The following is a 25826-nucleotide window of genomic DNA, read 5'->3' on the forward strand; positions in this document are numbered from 1 at the left end:
ACCTTGAAGATAGGAGAATTTTGTTAACTTTCATCTTCATGTTGTAGCTTGGATCATTAGGTTTCTTTGCCTTCCTTATTTTATCTGTTTTGCCCTTAATCTCCCAGTTTCTTCTATCATTCTGGCCATTCTTTCCCTTTTACTTGAGAGTGCTCTCGCTCTCTCTCTCTCTGTGTGTGTGTGTGTGTGTGTGTGTCTGTCTGTCTGTCTCTTTCTCTGCCTCTCTCTCACACAAACTCACACACATGCACTTTTGAAACAATCATTACATTCCATTTTTGGGTCACTTCTCCCAATTTATTCTGGATAAATATCTAATAACATCTATTGATAATAAATCATAGATAAATTATTTCTAAACAGTTCTTTGATAAACATCTAATTTTAGCACTTAATGAGATGAAAGAAAATTTAAATGCTAAGGAAATGGGTGGGCTTGTTTGTTCTTACATAAAGAAGGAAATATTGGCTGAATATTTGATACTACAAGACATAAAACATCTTCCATACTTTTTCAAAATCAATCTATTGCAATTTTAAATTGTCAATTCTAAGAACACCACTTCACAGAAACACAAAACGGCACAAATACGTTCAGAGCCATTTCAGACACTGCTGGAAGTTGTTTCCTAAACCAAAGCTAAAATTTGCTGAATGAATTTTTGCAAAATTCAGGTCAGCAACTCAAGATTTTTTTTTTAAAAAAATCAAACATTCTAGCACAATAGATTCCAAGGATACACTGGTATGATACATGCTAAAGAATGGGCTGGGGGGTGCTGAAGTCTGTGTCTTCCACAATGAAGCGGCTGTATCTCTAAGAACAGGAAACTTTACCCGTGAACAGAATAATCACTGCACGTCATACATCCAACAAGAGTCTGGAGTCTGACTCTCATGTGTTTCCAGCAGGGCTCACTGTTGTGCATGGCATGATAGGGGAATGCAAAGTGACCGTGTTACGTGTTCAGAACCAAGGCAGCAGGGAAGTCCCACCAAGGTGCAGTGAAGGGAGCAGCTGCCGGGAGCATCCTGAGCCATTGCATGCTTGATTTTGAGTTAATTTTTGGTCACTTTGTCCAGAAATCTTTTGCCATTGCCAAGTTTCTCAACCCCCATGTTCAGTTACATGACCTGCGTAGCTTAAAAAACTGAACTACAGGTAAGATTTAGTTTTAAACGTTTTATGCAAATGAATTCTAGAACAGGTATTCTTCTATCTGCCTTCTTTACCTTGACACAATTAAATTACTACTTGCATGGGTTGATGTGGGTGTATTTCATTCCTTACAAGTGCTACACGGTCATCCATTAGATGGTCACTTGACAGGTCACCTTTTCATTCACCTGTGTCACTTGTGTCATTTCCAGCTCTTTCATATGCAAAGGCTGCAATGATTGTTCTACATATTGTATCTATTAATAGGTGACCTTACATCATCCCTTCCTATGCCTAGGTCTTTAATGCTTGTCTTCTCTAACTGCATTACTTATAACCTTCAGGAAGATACTGAGCACAGGTAGTAAGAATAAGAATTCTTCCCTTTCTATAACTTTAGGAAAAAATAATTCAGCTTTTCATCTAAATAATTATATCACTTAAAGGTCTTTTATGTAGGATTCTCGTGGTTAAAGGATTTCCCTTTTATTAACTTTCTTTTTTAATATAGATTAGATGCTGGACTTTTTCTGCATCTTCTAAGATAACTATTTACTCAATTTATATTCTAGGCTTCAATATAACAAATAACATTGATTTGGGGCATTACAACATTTCATTTCTTTGAAAATTCGTATTTGTCCATCATAAGTTATCTTTGTGTTTTATTGGATTGGGTGTGAAGAATTTTTACACCTGTCATCTGGGTATGCTGTGTAGTTTTCTTTGTAAAGATTCTTTTTTGTCTGACTTTTGTATTAGAGAAATCTTGACATTCTGCAATGAGCTGTAAATATTCTCTCTGCTCCAGCATAAGTAGAATCAGTAATATTTCTTTCAATTTTTGCATGCAGTTTTCTTTGTGAGAAAGTTCTAAGCCTCAAAATCAATTTTTGTAATAGATACATGCCTCTTCATGTTATCTCTTCCTTTATGTGTGAGCACTAGTAGCTTGTATAATTTAATGAAATTATCCATTTTATAGAACTCATCAAATGTATTGGCATAAAGCTATTTGTAGCCCTCCTGACCATCTTTTGTTTGCCTTTAGAATCTCCTCGGGCATCTTTCCCTCTTCTTCCTTATATTGGGAGTTTGTTTCTTTCTAGATCTTTTCATTTCTCACTCTCAATCCTACTGCAGGTTTATGAATTTTTTCATTCAAAGAGACTCATTGCTTTCTTTCTCTTTTTCCAAAATTTATTAAAACATTATCATGAAGAACTTATGAATAAAAACACCACACAATGAAATTTAACCAGACCCAAATTTTATATATCTTAATGAATATCTGCACAGTTAAACTAGCCATTCTCAAACTATGGAGCTTCACATTGGATTACACACACACACACACACACACACACACAGACACGGGTTTTTGAGACAGAGTTCTCTGGGTAGCCCTGGCTGTCCTGGACTCAATTTGTAGATAGACCAAGCTGGCCTCAAACTCACAGAGATCTACCTGTCTCTGCCTACATAGTGCCAGGATTAAAGGCAGGCAGCCCCATACCCAGACAGATATATTTTTATGCACTTATCTACCAGCAAAAATTGAAATACTCTTGGCAGAGTTAGAACTAGAAATGGTCCCAGGAGACCATTACTCGCAGTCAGTCCTTCCTCAGCACTAGTATTTATCCTTTCTTCTTGTCATAGTTGAGGATTCCATTGCTATGCTGAACACTATGTCTAAAAGCTACTTAGTAAGGAAAGGGTTTCACTTTTCAGTATAATCGTTCAACAGGGCAGGAACTTGGATGCAGAAGCTTTGGAGGGATGCTGCTTATCCTCGGCTTACTCAGCCTGCCTGCTTCCCCCTGCCCCCTTTCTCCTTTTATTTGCTTATTTTTGGCTTCTTATTTCCTCAATTTCTTAAACTAACTACTAAAGCAATTTACATATTTTTTCTAATAAGAAAACATTTAGTGCTGTGGAATTGTCTGTAGATATTTCTTAGCTGTATTCAACAAAGCTTGATATGTAAATTTCCATTTTTATTCAGTTGAGAATATTCATTATTTCCTTTTCTTACTGCCTAATATATAAGGTGTGTGTGTGTGCTTTACTTTTATTTTTTTTATAGTCCAGTTGTTACCCACCTCCCAGTCTGACCTTCCACAATTCCTCATCCCATTTCTCATCCCCCACTGTCTCCTAGAGGATGTCCCCAACATACCCCCACCTCCTGCCAGGCCTCCCCACTCCCTGGAGCCTCAAGTTGTTATTTCCTTTTTTACTTAGTCTTTGGTGCATGAGTTATTTAGAATAGGTTTACTTTTTCAACACTTGGCCTTACTGTTAATTTCTCATTTAATTTCATTCTGCAATGGGAACAAACTTTGCATGACTTGAATACTTTTAAGTTACCCGGACTTATTTTATTGCCTAATAGATCATCTATATTGCTAATGTTCCATGCACACTTGGAAAGACCGTGTATCCCACCTTTGCTAGCTGCAATCTTTACCCGTGTCAATTAGGGGAACGGATGATGTGAGGCATGGATTTCCTTGTCTGCCCTAGGCTACTGTGCCTCCGTTTATCAATCACTGAGTAGATAATTCTGATTTTTTTCCTTTCTTCTCTGTTTATTCATCTTGCCTTGTGTATTTTGAAATTTTTGTAAGTTCTATAAATATTTAGGATTGCTATATAATCCACACAGATTTCTTCCTTTATCACTAAGATGTGACCCTCTTCATGCCAGATAATGTGAAGGCCATGAAACCCTACTTGTTTGTATACATTCAGCAATTCTTTTTTTTAAAAAAAATTATTTATTTATTATATGTAAGTACACTGTACCTGTCTTCAGACACTCCAGAAGAGGGCAGGTCAGTTCTTATGGATGGTTATGAGCCATCATGTGCTTTATGGGATTTGAACTCAAGACCTTCAGAAGAGCAGTCAGTGCTCTTAACCACTGAGCCATCTCTCCAGCCCCAAATTCAGCAGTTCTTATTGTGTTCCATTATCTTCATCTTGGTACATTTCTTTGTAATCTTTCCTCCGACCCTGTTTCTGTCTTCCTAGGTAAAGTGGCTTATTTGAAGCTGCATTGTAGTTGAGACATGTTTTTCATACCATCCTGGAAATGTTTGCCCTTTAATTGTAGAACATGGGTGATTTTGTCTTGAAGATATTATCATCATGGTCAGGTCTGAACCTATTATTTGTTCTCTTTTCATTTTATTTATCTGTCCTTTTAATCTGTTTTAATTAGTCAAGAACAGTTTGCATATTAGACACCCTTCCATAAAGTCAGAGGTGTGTGTGTGTGTGTGTGTGTGTGTATGTGTGAAGAGGGTTATCTGTGCTTCATTGCACAGTCTGGCTGAGTAGCAGACTTCTTGTGGACTAATATCGAAGTGAGATCAGAATGGTCTGACTGGACACTCTTGGCTTTTGCCTTGTTTAGCATGGTCCAAGTCTTTGGATGACGGCTGTGATTGCCTGAGGCTAGGCTGCTGTACCTGGTAAAACTCAACCTTGTGGCTCCCGGTCTGTTCGTTACTCAGTTAAATTGCAGGTCACCCCAAAGGACTCTACAAAAGAAATAGATACTTAGGCAAAGTTTAGTTTAATTCCTTGTATTCCTTTTTTTTTCTGTTCTGTTTTGAAAACTTGTCTATTTTATGCTACCGCTTTCCTCTTTCTTTACTATATATCACTTCTCGTTAAAAAACAATAGTGAGTGCAAGATTTATAGTAAAATAGTTAGCTTATGAGAGTCTAAGTAAAAGCAATGTGATACCATTTTCACAGATACTATAGGATTTTCATACAGTGTTCCCACCTCTCCCTTCTTTGACTCTATGCCTTTGTTGTCCTATAATTTACCTACACTCTCTCTGTGTCTCTCTCTCTGTCTCTATCTCTCTATCTCTCTCTCTGTCTCTCTCTGTCTCTCTCTCTCTCTCTCTCTCTCTCTCTCACACACACACACACACACACACACACACACACACACACGAACCTCACAACACATCTTAAAATTTTTTCATTTTATTCAATGATATTTTGTGTACAACAAGATTTTTTCAACCAATGTTACTTTTGGCAAGAAGTATTTTCCCCAACTACTCCTTTGACCTTTGGTTTGTGGGTAATTAAGGTCTTCAGTTTTTACAGTTCCAGTGGAATTCATGGATATCAGTTGGTGGGGGTGGGGTAGGTTTGTTTAGATAGAGATCATCCAGTTCAGTTTGCTGGTATACAAAATAGAAGTGATGATACAGGCAGAGAGAATATGTCCTGAGGTGGAGAGAACAGAATTCAGAACAGAGGCTGGCCTCGTATTAAGACACGAAACGTATCTGTAAAAGCAAGAAAACAGAATAGGTGTGTAAAGGTGACTGGTTAGTAGAGATATTCAATCAGCGCAGGCTTAAATCCAGGCCTTACCAAAAATAACTGAATGCTTGTCAGCAAGTTACACACAAACCTTCTGAACTTTAATTTCCACATCCCATAGAAGCAGTTTCCTGGAGGCTGGATAGATGGCCCAGCAGTTAAAAGCATTTGCTGCTCTTGCCCAGGACCTGGGTTCTGTTCCTAATACACCAGGCAGCTCACAGCTACCTGTATCTCCAGTTCCAGGGGATCCAATGCTCCCTTCTGGCCTCTGCAAGCACCAGGCATGAAAGTGATGAATATCCTGTATGCAGAAAAAAATTCTACACATTCTGCAATGTTTAAATAAATACATTTTTTAAAAGTTCCCTCCATCCTCACAAAGAGATCAGGTGACATATTGAGTCCTCAGCACCTGGTGGGGTACACTCACTGTACACTCAATGTCCTCAGCATCTTTGGGAAAAAAGAAGTACAGGTTTTCTGTCCAGGCTGCCTAAGAAAGAAGAAGCGACTTTGGAATCTTATTTTTCCATTTGATCTCATTTCTTTTTCCTCCCGCTTTTCTCTCTGCTTCTTCCTCCCCAAGCACATATTTCAAATCCAAATGTCAGGCTGTCTGCAGGTGCAGAGCTCAAGACTGATAACATTTGGGGGCCAGATGTTAACTGACGCAAACACTGCTCACAGCTCTGCAGAGCGGCGGCTGAGGCACTGATTTCCAATTTCATGATTATTATTTGAGTTACTGCCACACCTTCCAACCCTTCTACCTCAACTAAAAAGGAGATATGTGGCCTGTTTATCCCAGAGAGGATATATTCAGTAATTTAAAATATAAAGTCCCTTAAATGTTAAGCAATTGCATTTTCAAGCAGGATTGGGAGCACAGCTTTCAGACTGACCCCTCATTTCTCCAGTGCCTCTGAAAGGCCAATGGCTTCTGATGCCTAATGGGAAAATAATCTCATTTTCAAAATCAGCCCATAGTAATAACCACAAAAAAAAGTGTTTCAAATCCATGACAAGATTTATATCAACCTTTTAAATTTTTTTATTAATTATTTTATTTATCTACATTTCAAATGTTGTCCCCCTTCCCGGTCTCCCCTCCACAATTCCTCCATCCCTTCCCCCTCCCATTTACCTCTAAGAGAGTGCTTCCTTCCTCCTCTAGCATCTCCTTTCACTGGGGCAACAAGCCACAAAACCAAGCACTGCCTTTCTCACTTACACCAGAGAAGGCAGGTCTCTGCCATGCACATACTCATGTGTATTCTTTGGTTGGTGGTTTAGTCCCTGGGAGCTCTGAGGGGTCTGCTTAGTTGATATTGTTGCTCTTCCTATGGTGTTGCAGTCCCCTTCAGCTACTTCTGTCCTTCCCTTCATTCTTCCAGTGTAATGGTCAGCTGTAAGTATCTGCATCTGTCTTAGGTGCTGTCAGAGCCTCTCAGAGGACAGCTATACCAGACTCCTATCTGCAAGCACTACCTGGTATCAGCAATAGTGTCAGGGTTTCGTATCTTCAGATGGGATGGATGCCAAGGTGGGACGGTCTCTGAAGAGACCACCTCCAGTAGATAGACATAGCTCCCAGTTGAGGGACGGGGCCATCCATCTTTCTCAAAATCTGTAACCAGAATTATTCCTGTCTAAAGGAAACACAGGGACAAAAAAAATGGAGCAGAGACTGAAGGAAAGGTCAACTTTTGTTTTATATTTGAATTGCTTTAGAATTTGTGTGGAAGTTCAGTTAGTCAGGAAATAGGTAGGACAGCTCCTCCCCAAATGAATAAAAGTCCAAGAAGCTAGTAAGCTTGGAGTTCGGGAATCCCCAAGAACATCACTGGTGTTCAGTTATTCATTAATCCACAGAACAGGCAGCTGTCCAAAATTAGTGCTGTGTTCCAGACAAGTGCCAGGCAAAGCCAGTTAAGCCATTGGCAAGTGCAGCAGATTGCCTCACTGAGGTTTAGAGTTGATAAGAATGAAAGACAATGTTGAAAAAATAAATAAATAAAAATGGCACAGAGTTATGAGAGATGCTGTGGGGGGGGGTGTAAGGGATCTGTTTAAATAGTAGTTTGAGAAAGAAACTGTCTAGTAGGCAACTTACTCCAAGACTAGAGAATAAAAAACAACAACAACAACAACAAAAACAGTCACACAAAGAGCAAAAGGTTAAGCAGGGTGAGAGCCAGAGTTTATTCATTCATCAACAAATCGTTATTTAACACTTTCCCTGAACTAGGCTTTGGCCTGGTCCTTAATCAGAGCAGTGCGAGGCTGAATTTTACAGACCAGAGGAAGGGTGCTATGAGCAGATGTGGTCAGGGACCGCAGAAAGAAGTTCGGAATTTACTCTTGGAACTATATCATGATTCTTCTTTTGTGTTAGATTGATCATGTCTCTCTGTCTCTCTGTCTCTTTCCCTGTCTCTCTCTGTGTGTTCTCGTGTGTGCGTGCATGCGTATAAAAGGTGTTCTATGTTCTTGAGGAGCAGGGTCCTCTGGGGACCAATGAGTAGAGAAGAGTCACACAGGACAAATGCTCTGCGAAACACAAATAAACACCTGTATATCCATCTTGGTGCAGCTGTGAGGGACAGTAAAGCTCAGGGGAGAGGAGACACATGAGAAAAGCTAACTCAGCAACTTGGCAATCATTGCAAACTGTAAACCCAACTCTCTGACCCAGTTTTTCAGTTAGAAGTGAGTGTGGAAAGGGAAAGATGTCAGGATCCAATGATACCCTGTCACTACCCCTGCCCTATCTTGGCTCAGAGAGTGCCATCCGAGTAAAGCACAGCTCTTAACCATATAGCGTGAACCTGCTCACCACACTATTGAGCTTTTCTCCATGGCATTTATATTATCAACAAATATCATTTTGATTATGATTATCTATTGCTTATTCTTCCCTCAGGGACCATTTTCTATACTGCTCTAAGCACAGGGTAAGAACCATGCCTGTTTTAGAGAGGGTGCTAATAAGTGTTTGTTGAATGTCCTTCGTCACCATTACTACAAATTCACACTCAAAAATCTCTTTCTGTTAAGAAAATATCCATGAGATGTCTCATCTTAGAGGTACACCAGAGATCTTTGCCTCACAGATTCATTTCGTATTGACCTGTCCAGTCAGACGAGGAGTCCCTGTTTCGGTGTATTCCCCACAGAGTGGTCACTCGAAGCCAGATCCCCACAGCCAGAGCTCTTCATCTTTCCAGCACTGTCTTAGTCAGGGTTTCTATTCCTGCACAAACATCATGACCAAGAAGCAAGTTGGCGAGGAAAGGGTTTATTGAGCTTACACTTCCATGCTGCTATTCATCACCAAAGGAAGTCAGGACTGGAAGCAGGAGCTGATGAAGTCATCACCAAAGGAAAGCAGGTCAGGAAGCAGGAGCTGATGCAGAAGCCCTGGAAGGATGTTTCTAACTGGCTTGCTTGCTCTGGCTTGCTCAGCTTGCTCTCTTATAGAACCCAAGCACACCAGCCCAGGGATGGTACTGTCCACAAGGGGCCCTCCTCCCCCCCTTGATCACTAATTGGGAAAATGCCCCACAGCTGGATCTCATGGAGGTACTTCCTGAACTGAAGCTTCCTTCTCTCTGATAACTCCAGCCTGTGTCAAGTTGACACGCAAAACCAGCCAGTACAAGCACTATCCCTGGTAAAATCTAAGTGGATTTATTGCCAATTAATATAACTTTCAAAACTCCAGGGGAAGAAAAACAAGAAGGCAAATGAGCTGACCACTAGATTCCTCCTCATGGTGTCTGGAAGGAGAGTCATAGACTTAAGAAGTGGATTCTCAAGGCAGAATTGGATGAGTTTATTGTCACTGTGCCCAGAGAAGTTCTGTCCTGGCTAGGGCATGCGCTCATCATCATGCTGTCTGTGATTTTGTATAGGTAAGCTTGACATTAGGAAAGCCACTGGTTAGTTCTATAAACGCTGATCTCTGTTATTGTGAGTAGAAGGGCGGGTCCCTGTCCAGCTTCCCTTCTACAGGACCAGATAGCACAAAGAAGTACTGGCCAGTACAAATACCTAAGGAAATAGGTAAATGGTTATTTTTTTTCCTTTTCAAATGTTAAGCAAGTGTTTGAAGATGTTAATCAAAGTATACATGGGGAAAAATCTTTTTTAATAGAACATTGATGAGACAGTGTTATTTTGTGAACAACATTCCTACATGTATATAACCTCTCTATAAACTCTAGACACTGATGCTCCTAGGTTGGCATTTTCAGGGTGTTGCAGGGAGGATGGGGAAGGAATTTACTATCAGAGGATTAGAGCAGCTCTACTCAACTACTTCACTGTGGTCTTTGACTGACAAACATTTTAACCCAAGTGGATCAGCCTGTTGGATAAAAGATGTCAATTGTGGGATTCTTGCATTCATTCAACAACCATGCACTACACGTGTGTTCACATATGAGAGTCAGTTCCAGGCTCTAGAAATACAGAAATGAATTAAGGCCTAAGTCTTGCTTCTGGGAGGTTGTGGTCTAGAGGAAGATAAACCACTAAGGTGAGGAAGACAGTCCACCATGACAAACTCTGAGTCAAGAATGCCTGGTGGAGGAAAGGACCTCGGGCACAGATTATATAACGGTATAATAAAAAGAGGTCACTTCAAATGAAGTTTTATACTTTAGAGCCTTCCTTCTTTCCCTCTTTCAAATAGGTCAAAGAATAAGCCCAGCAAACTGTGAGGATTAAATGATGCAAGCAATGCTCGGTGAGTCGTTTTTAAAAAGACAGGAGAAGGAAAAGCAGAGCTCCGTCCGTCCCCAGGGCGGTATGCAGCTCTGCTGACCTGAGCCTTTACATCTTTTTTCATAGAGTTTGCCTTTCCAGTGGGAAGATTTGTTAGAGTCAGTCAAAGGAACTCAGCTAGAGAACGTTTCCACTGATTCAGAAATGACCTATTCCTAGGACTCTGCTTTATGACTCTTCATTACACACATCGGGATTGCACAGGTAATTGGGAGTCAGGAAAGCATCACCCTAGGGACAATGGCAAGGCCATTCTGTGACTTCCCAGTTCAGCTTGAATTCCTAAAGGCAGAGCTGCTCCTGGTTTAATCAAAGACTTCATGCACACCTTGCACTTCTGTTCTTTATCTCCGATTTTTCCTTCCAGCCTCCGGAAGTCGACTTCTCATCTCCCTTCAAGTGCTTAAATTGGAAGCCAGAAAACCATGAGAAACAGTGGTGCCTTCTGCCATCTGCTGGCTCCTTCCTGTCGCCAGCCCAAAGCTGGTTTAGCAAAGATTCCAAGGGATGAGGCACCACTGTCAGAGGAGGGGTGAGGCCGATCATGAGCCTGCTTTTATCACAAAGCAAAGAGATGAGGGGGCCTATTGAAGCTGTAGTGGGATGCTCAGCAGGCTTGTTTTAGGGCAAACATGAATGTGATTCTTTCCGATTTTATTCTTACATCATTACTGCATAAGACTGACCAAGTAAAGTCACATTCTTTATAGATCCATTTGAAGGCAACAACAGAAGTCAATGCTAAAGATGATGGAAGTAAGGGTAGGGGGTGAGAAGGAAAAAGAGGCCAGGAAAAACAGTCTTCAGTGCACTGCACTGTTCTTTAAATGGTTTGGGCAACATTTTTTTTAAAATGATCTGTTGTTTGCAAGATTCTGCCCCAAATACCTGGGACACAAAAACAGGTAATGTTTCTTCTCTTGACTTTCCAATGTATTGGGAAGCATTTAAATAAATGGAGAATTAAACAGAGACCTGAAAGTACTCTCATGCTGTAGTTAGTCTAGCATACCCATGGAATTGAGGATGCAGTCAATCATAGCTAGAAAATAGTTGGGGAAATATGTATTTGTAACAAACATGTGTAGATTTTATTTTCTTACCATGCCTTAAAGAATAGAGTGTATTAACTGTGTATCTAAAATTTGTGTTGCATTTTATATTATAAGCAAGCCCCAAAATGATTGGAGTTACACAGGAGGAGGTCTGGAGATTACATGTCAGTACTCAGCCTTTTTCCTAAAAGAGACCTAAGCACCCACATCTTTGGGCTTTGGAACAGAATGGGTGTTTCTGGAATTGATCTCTTGGCAATGGTGAAAACAATTGTTCTATGAAAAGAACTGTGGGGGAGCATAGAGGAGGGACAGGCATCGGATTGGCACTGTAGTGCCAGAGAGGATCACTGGAAAAGGTGATCTGAGATGATGTTAGAAGGGATCCTTGTACTGGGGGCAGCAGTGGGAAAGTCTTCCAGTTCCAGGAATGTCGCCACTGCCCAAGGAGTTGAGATCTCCCACTACAACGCAGAAAAATAGGCTGTTAAAGCATTAGATACTAGACAAAATTCCTTTGGCTGTGTAGGGATGCCAACGGGGCCAGGAGAAGCATGCCCAACCAAGTAGAGAGGCTGCATGCACTGCTCTGGAGATGGGTGAGCAAACCTGCTGGGACAGGTCTCTTGTCCTTGAAGAAAGGTGTCTTTAACCAGTCCACGTGTTGGACATAGACAACCTCTTCCACACAAGCATATGGCTACTCACAAAAATCAGAAATATATGAGCTACATCCTCCAAATTCACCTGAAATGTCAGCATAACTTCCTGAATGGTAGATGTTCAAGTATCTGCAACCTTAACTCTACCAGCACCAGTACTACTTGAAATCACAAATACAGTCTCCAAATGTAAGAGAAGCATTCTGAAAAATTGTGGTACAGCTGCTAGATGAACAATTAAGCAGTACATGGAAAACTGTAATTCTAGAAGCCACAGTGGATGGTAAAACATTATAAAAATCAATATTCAATCAATATGAAAAATGTTCAGATGGGGCCTGGGAAGACAGCTCAGCTAGTAGATTGCTTGCCATGGAGGGGATAAGGATCTGAGTTTGGAGCTCAGAACCAATGTACCACCTTGGTAAAGAAGCAGCATGTGTCTGTAACTACAGTGTTAGACTAGAGGAGGGACAGAGACCAGCCCTGGAGCTCGCCAGCCAGAGACCTAGCCAAGTCAACAAGCTTCCTGGTAAGCAGGGAACAGCTGAGAAAGACATCCAGCAATGACCTCTGGCTTCTGCATGCATGTGATGGTGGGTACACTTCCCCCGCCCCCAGCACATACATGAACACCACTCACCCACCCACTCACTCACTCACATACACAACATACACATACATGGATAGAAAATACTGAACTACTAACAATGGCACTTAGCTTCTTCTGCCTATATTTCATAGAGTTGTCTTGTACTGCTTATATAATGTTTGAATGTAAAGAAGCCTAAAGATAAAATGTGCGTCCTGATTACGGCAGAGACAGAAAATGCCCTAGATAAATGGTGACCCTATGTATGTGTTTGTTTCTGCCTTGGCAGGTTCACTTTTCTTCCTGATTGTATTCTGATTCACGTGGTATATTCATTTCCCTTGTTAAGGCTCCCTTCAGTCTTTCTCTTGGCCAACACTGTCCCCTTACTCCCTCGATCTATGGGATGTATTGTGATGTCTGGCCACTAATTTTTTGCTGTGACTGGGGCTGGTGTCTGGTTGGTGATTCACGTTTGTTCTGAAGCTGTACATCTGCGCTGGTTGCTTTGAAACAGTGCCCCGGGGAATGTGAAAGGCCGTCTGTCTCACTGAGTCGCTTTTCTACGACTGAGACCTCTTCCTGGCTTCTTCTGAATTCCAGCAAGCTCCCTTTGGAGTTTGGACTACAGGGTTACAAGGTAAAGGAAAAAAAGAAAACCAAAGAGGAAAGAGTCTGTGTGGGGAGGAATCTAGTGTCAGCTCATCTGGCCAATGTGCTTAGTAAGTGTGGCAGAACCCCCCTCCCCCAGCCTCACTTTCTCCTGGTACAGTTTTTTGAACTTAGCTGCTGCACAGCAGGAAGGCTCACAGCAGGAAGACAAATGAGCCCTACTAGGAAACTCATGGAAAAAGTACTAAGAGTTGGTTTACTTGGCCAGATGCTGCTCTAAGTACAGAGAGCACTGACAGTCATAATAGCCAGTGGCATCCTGTGAGCACTGAGCAGAGTGTTCAAGCTACAGACTGCCTGGCATCGCGAACACTGACTGACCTTTTGGTCTAGCCCATACTGGAGCTTAAGACGACGGTGACTGTATAGCCACTCTTAAAAGTATTGTGCTCATTTACTATCAACAGGCTATGAAGATGTACATCAAAATTAATAATAATAATAATAATAATACAATTATACATGAAATTTAGAAGTTCACTCCACTCGTAGGCTTTTGGCTGATCCCATTTTCACCTTTTACGAACTTGCCCTCTTTGACATTAACAAATGTTCATAAGATTGGAGAGATGGCTCAGTGCTTAAGAGTGCCAGTGACCCTTTCAGGGGTTCCAGGTTTAATTCCCGGCACCCACATAGTAGCTTTCAACTATCTGTAACTCTTCTGGCCTCCAGGGAAAGGACCACACTTGTAATGTAAGACATATGAACAGGCAAATACCCATACACATACAAATAAATATTATATGTATATGCATAATATATACATATATGTGTGTATATATATATACATATATATATGAAGAGTTCACAGAAAGAATCAGGACATGCAAGATTTGCATATCACAAAGAACCCTTCTTTACAAAGTAACTGTTTAGTTTCTCAACAGCTCGTAGAGGTCTCACTCAAGGCAAGTTTGCAATGTGTTTCATTATACTTCCACTTGTTATGAAGTACAAGCCAGGCAGAGTTCAAAGGATGACGTACCTGCCTGCAGCACTGGGAAGGTGCCCGTCCCAGACCACTGGGCTTCTGAGAAGGTCCATCTGCAGAGTCCTGTAAGTCCTGGTACATAGTAGATGGCTGCAGCTCTGACGTGGCCTTTCATGGCCTTTGCCCAGGAATCTTCATGTGCTGCTTCCTATCAGACTCTGTATGGAGTCTGAAAGCAGCTTTGATCAACAGTCTCTAGGGTGGCACCATACTCCCTCATCAGGGTCCAAGGGAAGCCAGGGCTCAAGGCAGTCTGCTGCCTCCTTCTGGCTTATTCAAGATGGCCCTGTGTGTCCCTGGAAAACCATTCAAGAGTAGCCATAGACTAACTCTTACATACCAACTACAACTTTTGTTAGAAAAGGAATGGCATTTCATTACCCAGCATGCCATTAAGGGTCTGAGGGTAAGAACAGCTGTAAAAACATGGTGTGGGAAAGTTGGCCTTCCAGTGTTCTGTCTGGCAACTAGATTGGCTCTCCCTCATCCGTGGTCTTTGTATGCTTTCAGCTGCCCATCATCAAAGATGGCTCCAAACTACGAAATGGAAACGTCTAGAAATAAAGCGTTCATGAGTTTTAAATAGCGTTTATCACAGTATTTCTCATCTCAATAAATTTGTGTGTGTCTGTGTGTATGTGTGTATTCAAGTAAACACCTGTGTACACATGCTTGTGACAGATAGAGGCCCACATCAAATGGGGTTCCTTAAGAACTCTCTGCTTTATTTCTTGGCACTGGATCCGTCAGCAAACCTGATGTGCATAGATGAGCTGACCAGTGAGCTTTCGGGATTTGCGTCTGTACCTCCGGTGCTGGGATTACAGCTGTGACCTTGGACCTACTTTTTCACAGAGGTGCTTCGGGTCCAGAGTCTGATCTCTGTGTTTTCACATGAAGAATTTACACGCACAGGGCTATGTCTCCATTTCTACAGTATAGTTAGGAATTGTCTTGGTCATAGGTGATGTGAATCTCTTGCTATGGCTGATTTGCTAACTTTATCACCAGTGTGTCTATATAGGAAAATGCAGTATGCATGGAGCTGCTGGCATCTGTTTTGTCAGACATCTGCTGAGGGTCTCAGGATGTGTCCCCTCCATCTCAATGAGTACATGGAAACCAGTAATCAAGCATGTTTCCTTAATAAGATATTGATGTTTGGTTTTCTATGTCTTATTTACTTCCAACGTAATGGAATCATATTATATAGCTTGCAGAGTATGTGTGGCTTAATGAAGCTATATACAAGAAAGCACCTTGTAAATTTAAGAAATATAAGCAAAAGCAAAACACACACACACACACACACACACACAGAGCAGATTAGGATGTCTGAGAGCATTGTGGCAGCTAAATAAACATATAGGAAGCTGAACTAGATAAAATACCATCCCCACTCCCCACACCTCTTCTGCAGTCTCTTGGCAGCGAGAGACAGCAGGGGGCAGTGAGTGTTTGTGAGAAACTGGGGAAGGTGGTCTCTGTCCACTTGAAGCTAAGCAGATCTGTGCATCCAGAAAGAAAACCATCTGGGATGGTCAAAGCCAACGTGGGAAGGACATGCTGCCGTACGCTGAGAGCAGGCTGGGGCAGCAACAGGACACAGAAACCACACAGCTCTTGTTTATGTTCAAGACACCAAGCTTCTAAAATAGCACTGGGCTTGAGGGCACCTTTCCTCGGCAAAGGGCACTGATCACTCCCTGGCCCTCTGCTGTGACAGCCTATGATGGTATTCTTCTCCAGAGCCCCAGCTCAGCAGCCTGGGACAGTAATTTGGTGTTATCAAATTAATTAAGTCATTTATGTGGCTAAATTTACATATGAATATTAAATATCAGGCTGGGCCTCTCTAATCAGACAGCCAGTGTTTTCAGGGTAACACTTTGTTCCCAAAACATTCAGAAATATGCAAATTGGATTCTTTAATGAGGCTGATATTTATGTAGGGAAGAAGACTTCCAGCTAGGAAGAAGCTTCCCCATGATATTTTTGTCTGACACCTAGAGCTGTGCTAGATGCCTCCCTCTGGAGTTGCTCATTATCAACAACTTTATTTATTTATTTTCTGCTTTTCATTCTGAATCTGTGACAGTTGGTCAGGCTGTGGAGAGGTCATAAGCTTTGCCCTTGGGTCCAAATGCTGGGTTACTGTTTATTAATAGTAAACCTGGGTAATGTGTGGAGTTTCTAGAACTTGGCTTTCTGTGGACAAAACAGGAAGGACTGCAACCAAGACCTGTGCTACCGACTAAAACTCTCTGCAAAGCTTTGTAGGGTGAGCCTGAAAACACAGGCCTGCCACCTGTAAGTTCTCCATATATGTGAACTGTCCTCTGCAACTGACCAGACTTTCCTGCTTTCCTTTTAAGCTTTGATGTGGAAAATGGCCCTTCTCCAGGTCGGAGCCCACTGGACCCTCAAACCAGCTCTTCTTCAGGACTGGTACTTCATGCTGCCTTTCCCGGGCACAGCCAACGCAGGGAGTCTTTCCTCTACAGATCCGACAGCGACTATGACTTGTCACCAAAAGCTATGTCAAGGAACTCATCCCTTCCCAGCGAACAGTAAGTAAAACTCTTCCGGTTCCTCACCGGGTTTCAGCCTCACCCTTGACCCTACTGAAGCAGCAGCAGCAACTGTTGTCATCCCAATGGAAGCAGGAGAGAAACTGAACAAGTGACAAAGACACCCATCTTAAGGACTTGCAGAATATTGCCTAGGGTTCCCATGGTGTGAAAAGAAAATCTCAAGCACAGTGTTCAGCCCGTGTCTGTTATCTGAAAACTTTCACTGGGTTTACTTCCTGGACTGTTAAATTGTTTATGGAATGGAAACCTTAACACCTTTTGCATACTTGAATATATGGATGCATGAGGCCTTGGGCTGGAACAAAAACAGTGCTTGCCTATTAACCTCACACAGGGCCTTTGCTCTGTGACATTAGGTAAGAGATCCCCCAGCCACATGCCTGTGTCCCTTCTGTGAATCTTCTCCATCACACTTACCCTCTGCCTGGCTTCCTTGGAGAGACACAGAACAGCCAAAGCACAGACACTATTCTGGATTGGCTCATATTATTTGCAGATAACTGGGTTTTTATTTAAGGAATGACAAAGGGTTTGTGTTGCCTTTTTGTTTAAGTTTCTGAACCCAAATAAAATTGGTTGCTGAAAGCTATGACTTAAAAGGTTTCTGGGCATACACTCAATCATTTTTAACACTGTATGTAATGAACGTATCAGTAACTCCCTAAAATCTCCAGTCTGGAATAGTCCACTAGGGTCTTGTCCTCTGTTAAAAAGAAGTCCCGAAAAATTCACCTTCTTGTCAAAGGGGTAAGAAATGCTTTAGAGTTGGCCTTAGGAAAACATTTTGCAGAGTTCCTCTGCTGGCCACGTTCACTGGATGTACTCCAGCCTAGGGACTGGAGAACTGGCTCAGCTCTTAACAGCACTGGCTGCCCTTGCAGAAGACCTGGGTTAAGTTGCCAGTACCCCATCGTTGCTCACAATTATCTGATACTCTGGTTCTAGGAGATTTAACACCCTCTCCTGGCCTCTGTGGGTACCAAACACATGTATGGTATACATATATACAAGCAGGCAAATACTTATATGTATGTAAGAAAAAGGAAAACAAACAAATCTGTTTTTTAAGGTAGTATATAGTTATAAAACATTCCAATCATGAGTGGGCCAAAATCCACATTTTCACTTACTTGTAAAATATCTATTGACTATTGACTCTCCTATAAATATGCAGTATATTGTGCAGTATAGTATATGCAGTATAGTATATTCAGGATGCTAGGCTGCAGGGGTTTTAAAATAATGAGCAAAAACAATATGAAAAAAAAATCACAGATGGGTTACAGCCAGATGTCATTCCTCAAAAGTCTGCATGCTCTCAAGGAGACTGTACTAATTGGCAATGATAAAAGGGACACACACACACACATACACACACACACACACACACACACACACACTAAACTCCGCAGCACAGGAGGCAACTCACATTGAATGAGCATGTGCTGAAGACCAGGTTCCTTTACACGTGCTATCTGTTAGCCTAACATCCAAACCATAGACACTGCCAAGCCCACATAGTCTGGATTTCATCATGGGAGAGTAGGAGAAATGCCGTGAACTCAAAGTAAGCAGGAATGCATTCTCAGGCCATTTTACAAACAACAGGCTGGCTTTGGAATATATATATTTCTTGGATTAATTTTGACTCTACTAGTTCCCAAGCTCATTCGAAACTCCACAAGGAATCTCCAGCTCATGTAGCCTTTATAGAAGAGGTAGTTAAACCCTAAGTTCCATTTTCCCATTTCCTTTTGTGGAATAAAAATGATATGGAGAGTATAAACTTGATAATTGAAAACTTACAAGCCAGCTCTATCTCAGGCTTATGAAACTACAGTTGTGAATAGCTCTGCATCTCTCCCACTTGCTTTATCTCTTTATAATTTCACGGACCACTTAAACATTCCCTCACCTTTAGCACCTATACAATATCACAAACTTCAGTTCTGGACAAGCAAGAATTGTGTGTGAAAATTATCCAGCATCGTTTTTTAAAACTTTTTTTTATTTCTACTAATCCCTTACAGTGTGTGTGTGTGTGTGTGTGTGTGTGTGTGTGTGATGCACGTGGGTATGTGGGTGACTGTGTGAGTGTGTGTGTCATGCACGTGGGTATGTGGGTGACTGTGTGAATATGTGTGTCATGCACATGGGTATATGGGTGACTCTGTGTGTGTGTGTGTGTGTGTGTGTGTGTCTGTGTGATGCACATGAGTAGCCAGGTGACTATGTGGAGGCCAGAGCAGGAGTCTTCCTTCACTCTTCTCTGTCATTTTGCCTCAGTACAGTGACAGTTTGAGTTAGCTTTGCTGGTCAGCAAGCTTTGGGGATCTGCCTGTGTCTATCCATCAATGCTTGGGTTATAAACATGCTCAATCGTGCCTAGCTTTTTATGTTGATGCCCGGGATTAAAACCTACTTCTTCATTTGCAGAGAAAGCAAATCCTCTACTTAAAGATAAGATTATTAAAAATAGGAAGAGTATGTTTGCATAACAAAGATAAACCCTTCCCAGGAAAGTGCAAGTGCTACCATAGCACCAGTGTCCTGTCCTTATTCAGAATATTGATATCAAGGTACATTAAAATCTTCCTGAAGAATGAGGACCAAAAGTTTTGTTTTGAAAATATTTCAACAAACTGCAAAAATGTTTATATTTGCCAGTTAAGTTTCTCCATATGAGAAGCTGTAGAGTTTAAAGAACATTCAGTTTCTTCTGGTGGTTTACTTTCTCAGAGACACATTGGAAAATTCAGTTTCAAACTGATGACTGCATCTAAACTAAAGTTTCTTTAAATTTTCTTTTAAAAAAAACTCATTTTAGGAATATACATTTTCCTTTATCTATTTCCATTGTTTGCTTTATTCTTAAAATAAATTATTTTATTTTTTTAGAGTATTTCAACTATTGTTTTTATTTTTGTTTTATATGCATGGGTATTTGCCTGAGTGCATGGCTATGCACCACACATGTTCAGTGTCTGCAGAGGCCAGAAGATGGCATAGGATCCCTGGAACAAGGCCTCCTGTAGGTGTTGGGAATCAAACCAAGGTCCTCTGGAAAAGCAACCAGTGCTCTTAACCACTAAGCAATCTCTCCAGCCCAGTGATGTGAGACTCTTTAACTCCATTTCTCCTAATTATCCCTGTACAGGAAGAATTAAAATCAATACAGGAACAGTAGCCCCTCCTTTTCCCAATGTTCCTGCCTCTGCCAATAGATCCAAGAAGAGGAGTTATGGCAACTCAGGTACAAAGCCTGATGCAAAGGCTGCTGGGATGTCTACAGGATGGGTTTTCCTCAGGAGCCCTTCCAATCTAGCACAGAGGAGTTACAAATACAATCTCATAAAATAGTGGAAAACTTTGCATAATTCTGCCGCATTAAATCCTAGCACTAGGGAAATGTTGGCTCTGAAATGTTTCTTACATGGAGTATCTCAGTAGAATAAATGGAAATTACTTGAAGGTTAGGTGAGAGTAGGTGAATGAGTAAAAATAAAATATAAATGGGGATGTTAAATGGCTTCAACTTTTAGAAACAAAGACTAGACTGCGGTGAGGCTTTCCAGTAAGGGAGAACTAAGTTTTCTTGAATCCCCAAAGGCCAGTGCAGCTGTCTTCCTGAATGTGGCGAACTGTTGGGCTTTCCTCCATTCCTGGACTGGAATCATTTCTGAACAAATGCCTTCGCATATTTTGGTACAGGCTTCTCAGTGGAAACACACATTACTAGAAATTAGCAGGGGCGTTTTTTTCTTCCAGAAAACTGTGGCAGAAATTTTCTCTACACGATGAATTTCAACAGTCCACCTGCAAAGCCACGGGGGAGGAGGCGCCAGATTTTTCTCATCTGATCATCCCATGTGCAAAGGCTCAGACAGGGATCTTTCAAAAGTCACATACAAAAACATACACAGGCCTGTGTGTGTTCTAGGGGGAAATAGACCTAAAATCCGGGACAAAAAAAGTAAAAATAGTAGGTCACTTAAATTTAAGACCTGTTTAATGATGGGGAACCCAAATGTACAATGGGGTATCAAAGACTCAAGCTAGAGCTGCAGCTGTTTCAGTTGGTGGCCATGACTGTTAAGACATGGGATCTCCCTTCTGGTCTAAATTATCTCTAAGTAAAACCATACATTGATCAAGCCCTGACCGTATGCCACGTACTGAAGTACTTTATGTAAGTCCGTCCATTCACTGAGTCTCCACAGCCTCCGTGTGGTAGGAACACAGTTTTGTTTTGTGTTGTTTATGTAGTTAAAGATGAAAGCACAGGACACGGAATAAGATGCCAGGCGTGAATCCCAGAAGTTCAGATGGCAATACAATCCAAAGACCCAGGATTTAAATGAAACAAGGCCCTGGATAAGCGTATTAATCAACACTATGCCTACCTTTCCAGCTATTAATATGAATCACGTTCAATCTTTCTTTTAGTGGATATTTACTTAAATGTAAGCATTTTGCGAATAAATAAGACACTTTCTGTGCCTTCAGAAACCTAAAGGATATAGAAGTCAGCTAGTAGCTTTAACACCTTCAGAAATAAAGGCAACACTAGAGAGACTTGTCCGACACTTTGGAAAGCCTGACTGTGCTTAGTGAATGGCCTATTGGAGGAGGTCCAGCTGAGGTAAAATGGATAGGAAGGCTGGAGGGTGTGCACGGGAGAAGGCTGCTCCTGATCAGCCTTCTAGCTAGAGGAAGGACTGTGGAGGGAGGGCTGTGACTGGCCAGGCAAAGCCCCCTTGTGGTGAAAGGCCTAGGAGTTGTTTTGCTAGCTGCAGGCAAGCTGTGCTCCATAAAGTCCTCTAGGGAGACCGTCAAGAGTTGTCTGTTTGAAAACCAGCTCAGGAGCTGGAGAGTGACCATAACTAAATAATCCGCTAGGGGCAATCGTGGCCTCCTGGCGCGGACTCTCAAGGAGGAGGACTGGCAGCGCTGAAGGCTGATGGGCAATTAATTAATAAATATTTGCAAATTGCCTGACAGGGCTGAGTGGATGTTTGTGGGATGAGACGGAGGAAAACTTCCCACCTGGCCAATGTGCTAGATAACTGCATCGTTCCATAACAGTTAGCCTCTTCCTTCTGTCACACACAGCAGTGTCCCTGAAAGCATTTTGTAACTGTACTATACAATAGAAACGGAAGTTCTATAGACTGCAGCAGGGCCAGTCACACCTATCTTAAAGAGGCTATTACCAGGCAGACAGGCAACTGCCTAATTACCATAATAAAGACCCGCTACTGAGGACTACCTCATTTTTCACAGAAGCTTCATTTGCAGATGAAGTTAAGACACAGCTTGCTTAATTCTCAAGGGTAATAATAATATCTTAGAAACAAGACAACACTGGCCAGAGGCAGGATGTGTGCTTCCAATGAAAGACCACAGTTCTAATTTGTAGAAGTGAGGCTGAAGGCAAGTATTAGTGCAAGACAATTCCACATATAGTAAAGAAACAGAGAAATGTGGAGTTAAGTTAATAAAACTCGGAGTCTAGTGGTAAGAATCAGCATTTTTATTGCATTTTAAAAAGCCATTTCATGGTCAAGATATGACTGACACATTCAATTCCAAGATCCAATATCAAGATGCGCCATACTTGGAGTCCTCAAGTTAATTTGTAAGAGTGTAATGCTCCAATTCTGTCACTAGAGGGTGCTTGTGTAACAGTTCTGAATATTCCACTTTGTTGTTGAGAAGCTTAAACTGCTTTCTCTAATGATCTGGGAAATAAATAAATCAGTTTCTGTAGTCAAATATTTTTCTATTGCAATGGAAGTCTACTCTTAACTTATAAAATAGCATATTATGATTTCAAAATAGTTCTTTAATCTAGACTTTTTTTTTTCATTTTATTCAGCTTCTTCCTTGATACTTGTTCTAAATCTGCTCATATTCCTATTGGCTGTTATTTGACCTACAATGTCAAGTTAGTCACTCAAACGATCCTACACAGCCAGTGCAGGCGAGATGCCAATCCACCTCCTCCCAGCCCCACTCCCCAAAGTTTCTGAATATCCTGCTATCCCAGCTCCAAAAGTAAGTCCCCTGGGAAAGCTTTGCTGACACTGTGCTGTGGTGCACCCCCTCTTTAATTGTTACTTTCTATAGTCTTGCTTGCCCCACATCAGCTCTATGTGAGTTGATGTGTCTGGATCTTCCTGGATGATCTGACAGCCAGCTCCGTGTATGGTGGGTTCTCTTGTTTCCCTAAATGACTTGACTTCCATTTGATATTTAAACACCAGAAATCCAGAAGCCACTGAAGATCTGCTTAACTCCAAATCATTTTCCCTGTGCGCCAACTCACCCTTGCACGTCATGAACTATGTCAGTTTTATCTCAAAAATCTGGACAGGAAGATCTTTCACCCATCTGGGCTTTTGCCATATGGAAATGCAGGCAGTTGGGGGTGCAAATTACCTCATGCCATTTCTAGCAGTCATTTCTGACTTCATTTTTAGTCTCTCTCCTTATAGTCCCTTTCTGAAACCCCCAAGCCTCTCCTCTGGCCTCCTTAATTACAGATACTGCCATGAATGAGGCCACCCCAAACACTATCGTAGCTCTCCCTGCGGCCTTGGTGAAGCCTAAACCTGTTGAATCCATCCCTTGTTATACCTCCATCCTGGTCCACAGTGCCACCTGGGTGTTCCTGATCACCTTAAACCCAACGTGGACCCGAAAGCTCCATGGGTCCCGTGAACAGTCCTACGTCCTCTGCACTTGTTTTGTTTCTACTCATGACTGTTTTCTCAGATGCTCGTTTTTTTAAAAAAAAAAATGAAAATACTATTTCCTTATGCAAGCAAATGCTAAATCCTAACAAGATCCCTGGCGTCTCTTCAATGCATCATTTCCTGTTCCCTTCTTGGCCGCATCTACTCTTTCTCATTGCCAGTAACCCTCTCACCGTCCCTCCCAGGGCTCTCCCTGGAGTCCTCCTTCCCCTCAGGATCCACAGCATTTTGCTTTCAAAAATTTTTTTTCTGGCTTGTCTATCTCACCCCCCCCCCACACACACACACACACACTTCACTGAAACCCCTCCCTAGCTTACCTGGTCCTGTGAAGTTAATCACATCACAGGCTTTGTCCCTCATATCTCAGGTAGGGAGACATTTTAACCTTATTCTCTACACATGCCTATAGTAAATGTTTTCTAATAGCCACTAATGATTTTATTCACTGTTTTTCCATGTGAAATCCTCTGCCATTACCATTTCTCTCATTAGTATCATCTATAATCTCTGCCTTCCTCCGGAATATGTCCCTGTCCCTAAAAGCCCATCTCAGACAGTAGGGACTCAGCCAAGCCCTTCTTACTTCCACTAACCCAGAGTTAATCTCTCTTTTTGGTATTCAGTATCCCATTCATACTCCCATTCAATACCCACTGTGTGTGTTTCTTTCTGTGTTTGTATTTTTTTTTAAATTTTAATCTCCTTTATTACATTTTCATTTGGGAGATCGTGGCTTCTGCATAATTTGATTTGTCAACTGTGTCCTCACATGCTATCATAAGATCACAAGTATCATGTCTAAAGCACAGATCTGGGGGAGCAAAGAGGCCCAGGTCTTCCACTTACCAGCTACCTGCTGGAGAGCATCTACTGGCTGGGTAGCACCTGCGATGTGCGTGGCACGTGGCGCGTGGCACGTGGCTCGCAGCTGCACAGCCAATAGTGAATGAGCCAGTGAACGCAAAGGCCAATCACAGGAAGAACGCTTATTGCTTGCCAGTTCCCTCTCTTGTTCTTATCACTGCTCAAACCCGGCCTGGGAAGAAGCTCAGAGAATGCCAGACTAAAGGGTGGAAGCTGCCGCATTAACGAGGCACCTTGCTAAAGCCCACATCAGGGAAGGGTAGACAGGGGCACACGTGCTCTGCAGCTCTGAACCCCACTTTGACATGGTGCCTGGTACCCGGCAGGTGCTTCATTATTGCAGGGTACCCTCGCATGACCAGGAACGAAGCGCCACCTTTGGCATGATGATAGAGGGCAGAGGAGGTAGGCCAGACAGGGAGGGGAGCTGGCTGCCATCAGCCTCCATGTTGCCGATTCGCAGGGTGCCAGCAAATTAACCTAATTTGGTGATGGTGGCCAATGCGGTTTCCCAAACCTTCAGCTGAGAGCTTGCTGAAGGCAGTCTTTAGCAGATTAAGGGAGCAGATGCCAGGGCACGGAAAGTGCCTTGCTGCAAACACAGTTTTCACTGGTCCGGAGCGCAGACCTATGAAACAGGAGGCAGAGCATAATTAGGTCTTTGGGACCAGATGAGTGTCAACTGTTACAGCTTAGGAGGCTCAGTCTGCACATTCCCATTAAAATTTTTTCCTTGGGTACTTAAAAAAAAAAAGAAAGAGTATATTAAAAACAAAAAATAATGGAATTCCCAGACAGAAATCTGTGTTTAAATGGTATTGAAGCTGTGGTTCAAATCAACAAAAGCCAGGAAATCCAATGTTACCCTTTATCCAGACTGTTATACCATTTTTTCCAATGCGCAGTGTGCCTATGGGCAGCCCTCCCTTTGAGTTTCCTGGCTCAGGCAAGTCAAATCCACAAGTCAGTATGAATTATAGGAATCTGGGCTTGCCATTTAGTGGAGCCATATGCCCTGAGGACACAGGCTTACTTGCCAAAGCTTTTAGACAGAATTGCACAGTAAGGCTGGGAGTCACAAGGTGGGTGCTGTTTTTCTCCCTCAGGTTCATGGGCCCCTGCCTTCCTCCCAGAACAAGTAGGTCACGAACACTGATAGACTTAGTGTAACATGTATGTCGCAGTTGACACTCACTCATCTGTTCTGCTTCTTTCTCTCTCTTCACCAGACACGGCGATGACCTGATCGTCACTCCCTTTGCCCAGGTACGTAGGTATCATGCTCACTTGAACTTCAATCGTTGATGTGGTTTTTAAATACAG

General features: G+C 42.0%; 1 protein-coding gene across 1 annotated transcript in view; it reads left to right on the forward strand.

Annotated features, from left to right (window-relative positions):
• Positions 1-25826, forward strand: part of LOC127680324 (cAMP-specific 3',5'-cyclic phosphodiesterase 4B-like) — a 368713-nt gene that overhangs the window by 334505 nt on the left and 8382 nt on the right. The window contains exons 3-4 of the mRNA XM_052175815.1: positions 16660-16854; positions 25733-25769. Of these exons, the coding sequence (XP_052031775.1) occupies positions 16660-16854; positions 25733-25769 (232 nt within the window). The remainder of the gene's footprint in view (positions 1-16659; positions 16855-25732; positions 25770-25826) is intronic.

This window comes from Apodemus sylvaticus, chromosome 3, assembly GCF_947179515.1.
Source record: "Apodemus sylvaticus chromosome 3, mApoSyl1.1, whole genome shotgun sequence".
NCBI lineage: Eukaryota > Metazoa > Chordata > Mammalia > Rodentia > Muridae > Apodemus > Apodemus sylvaticus.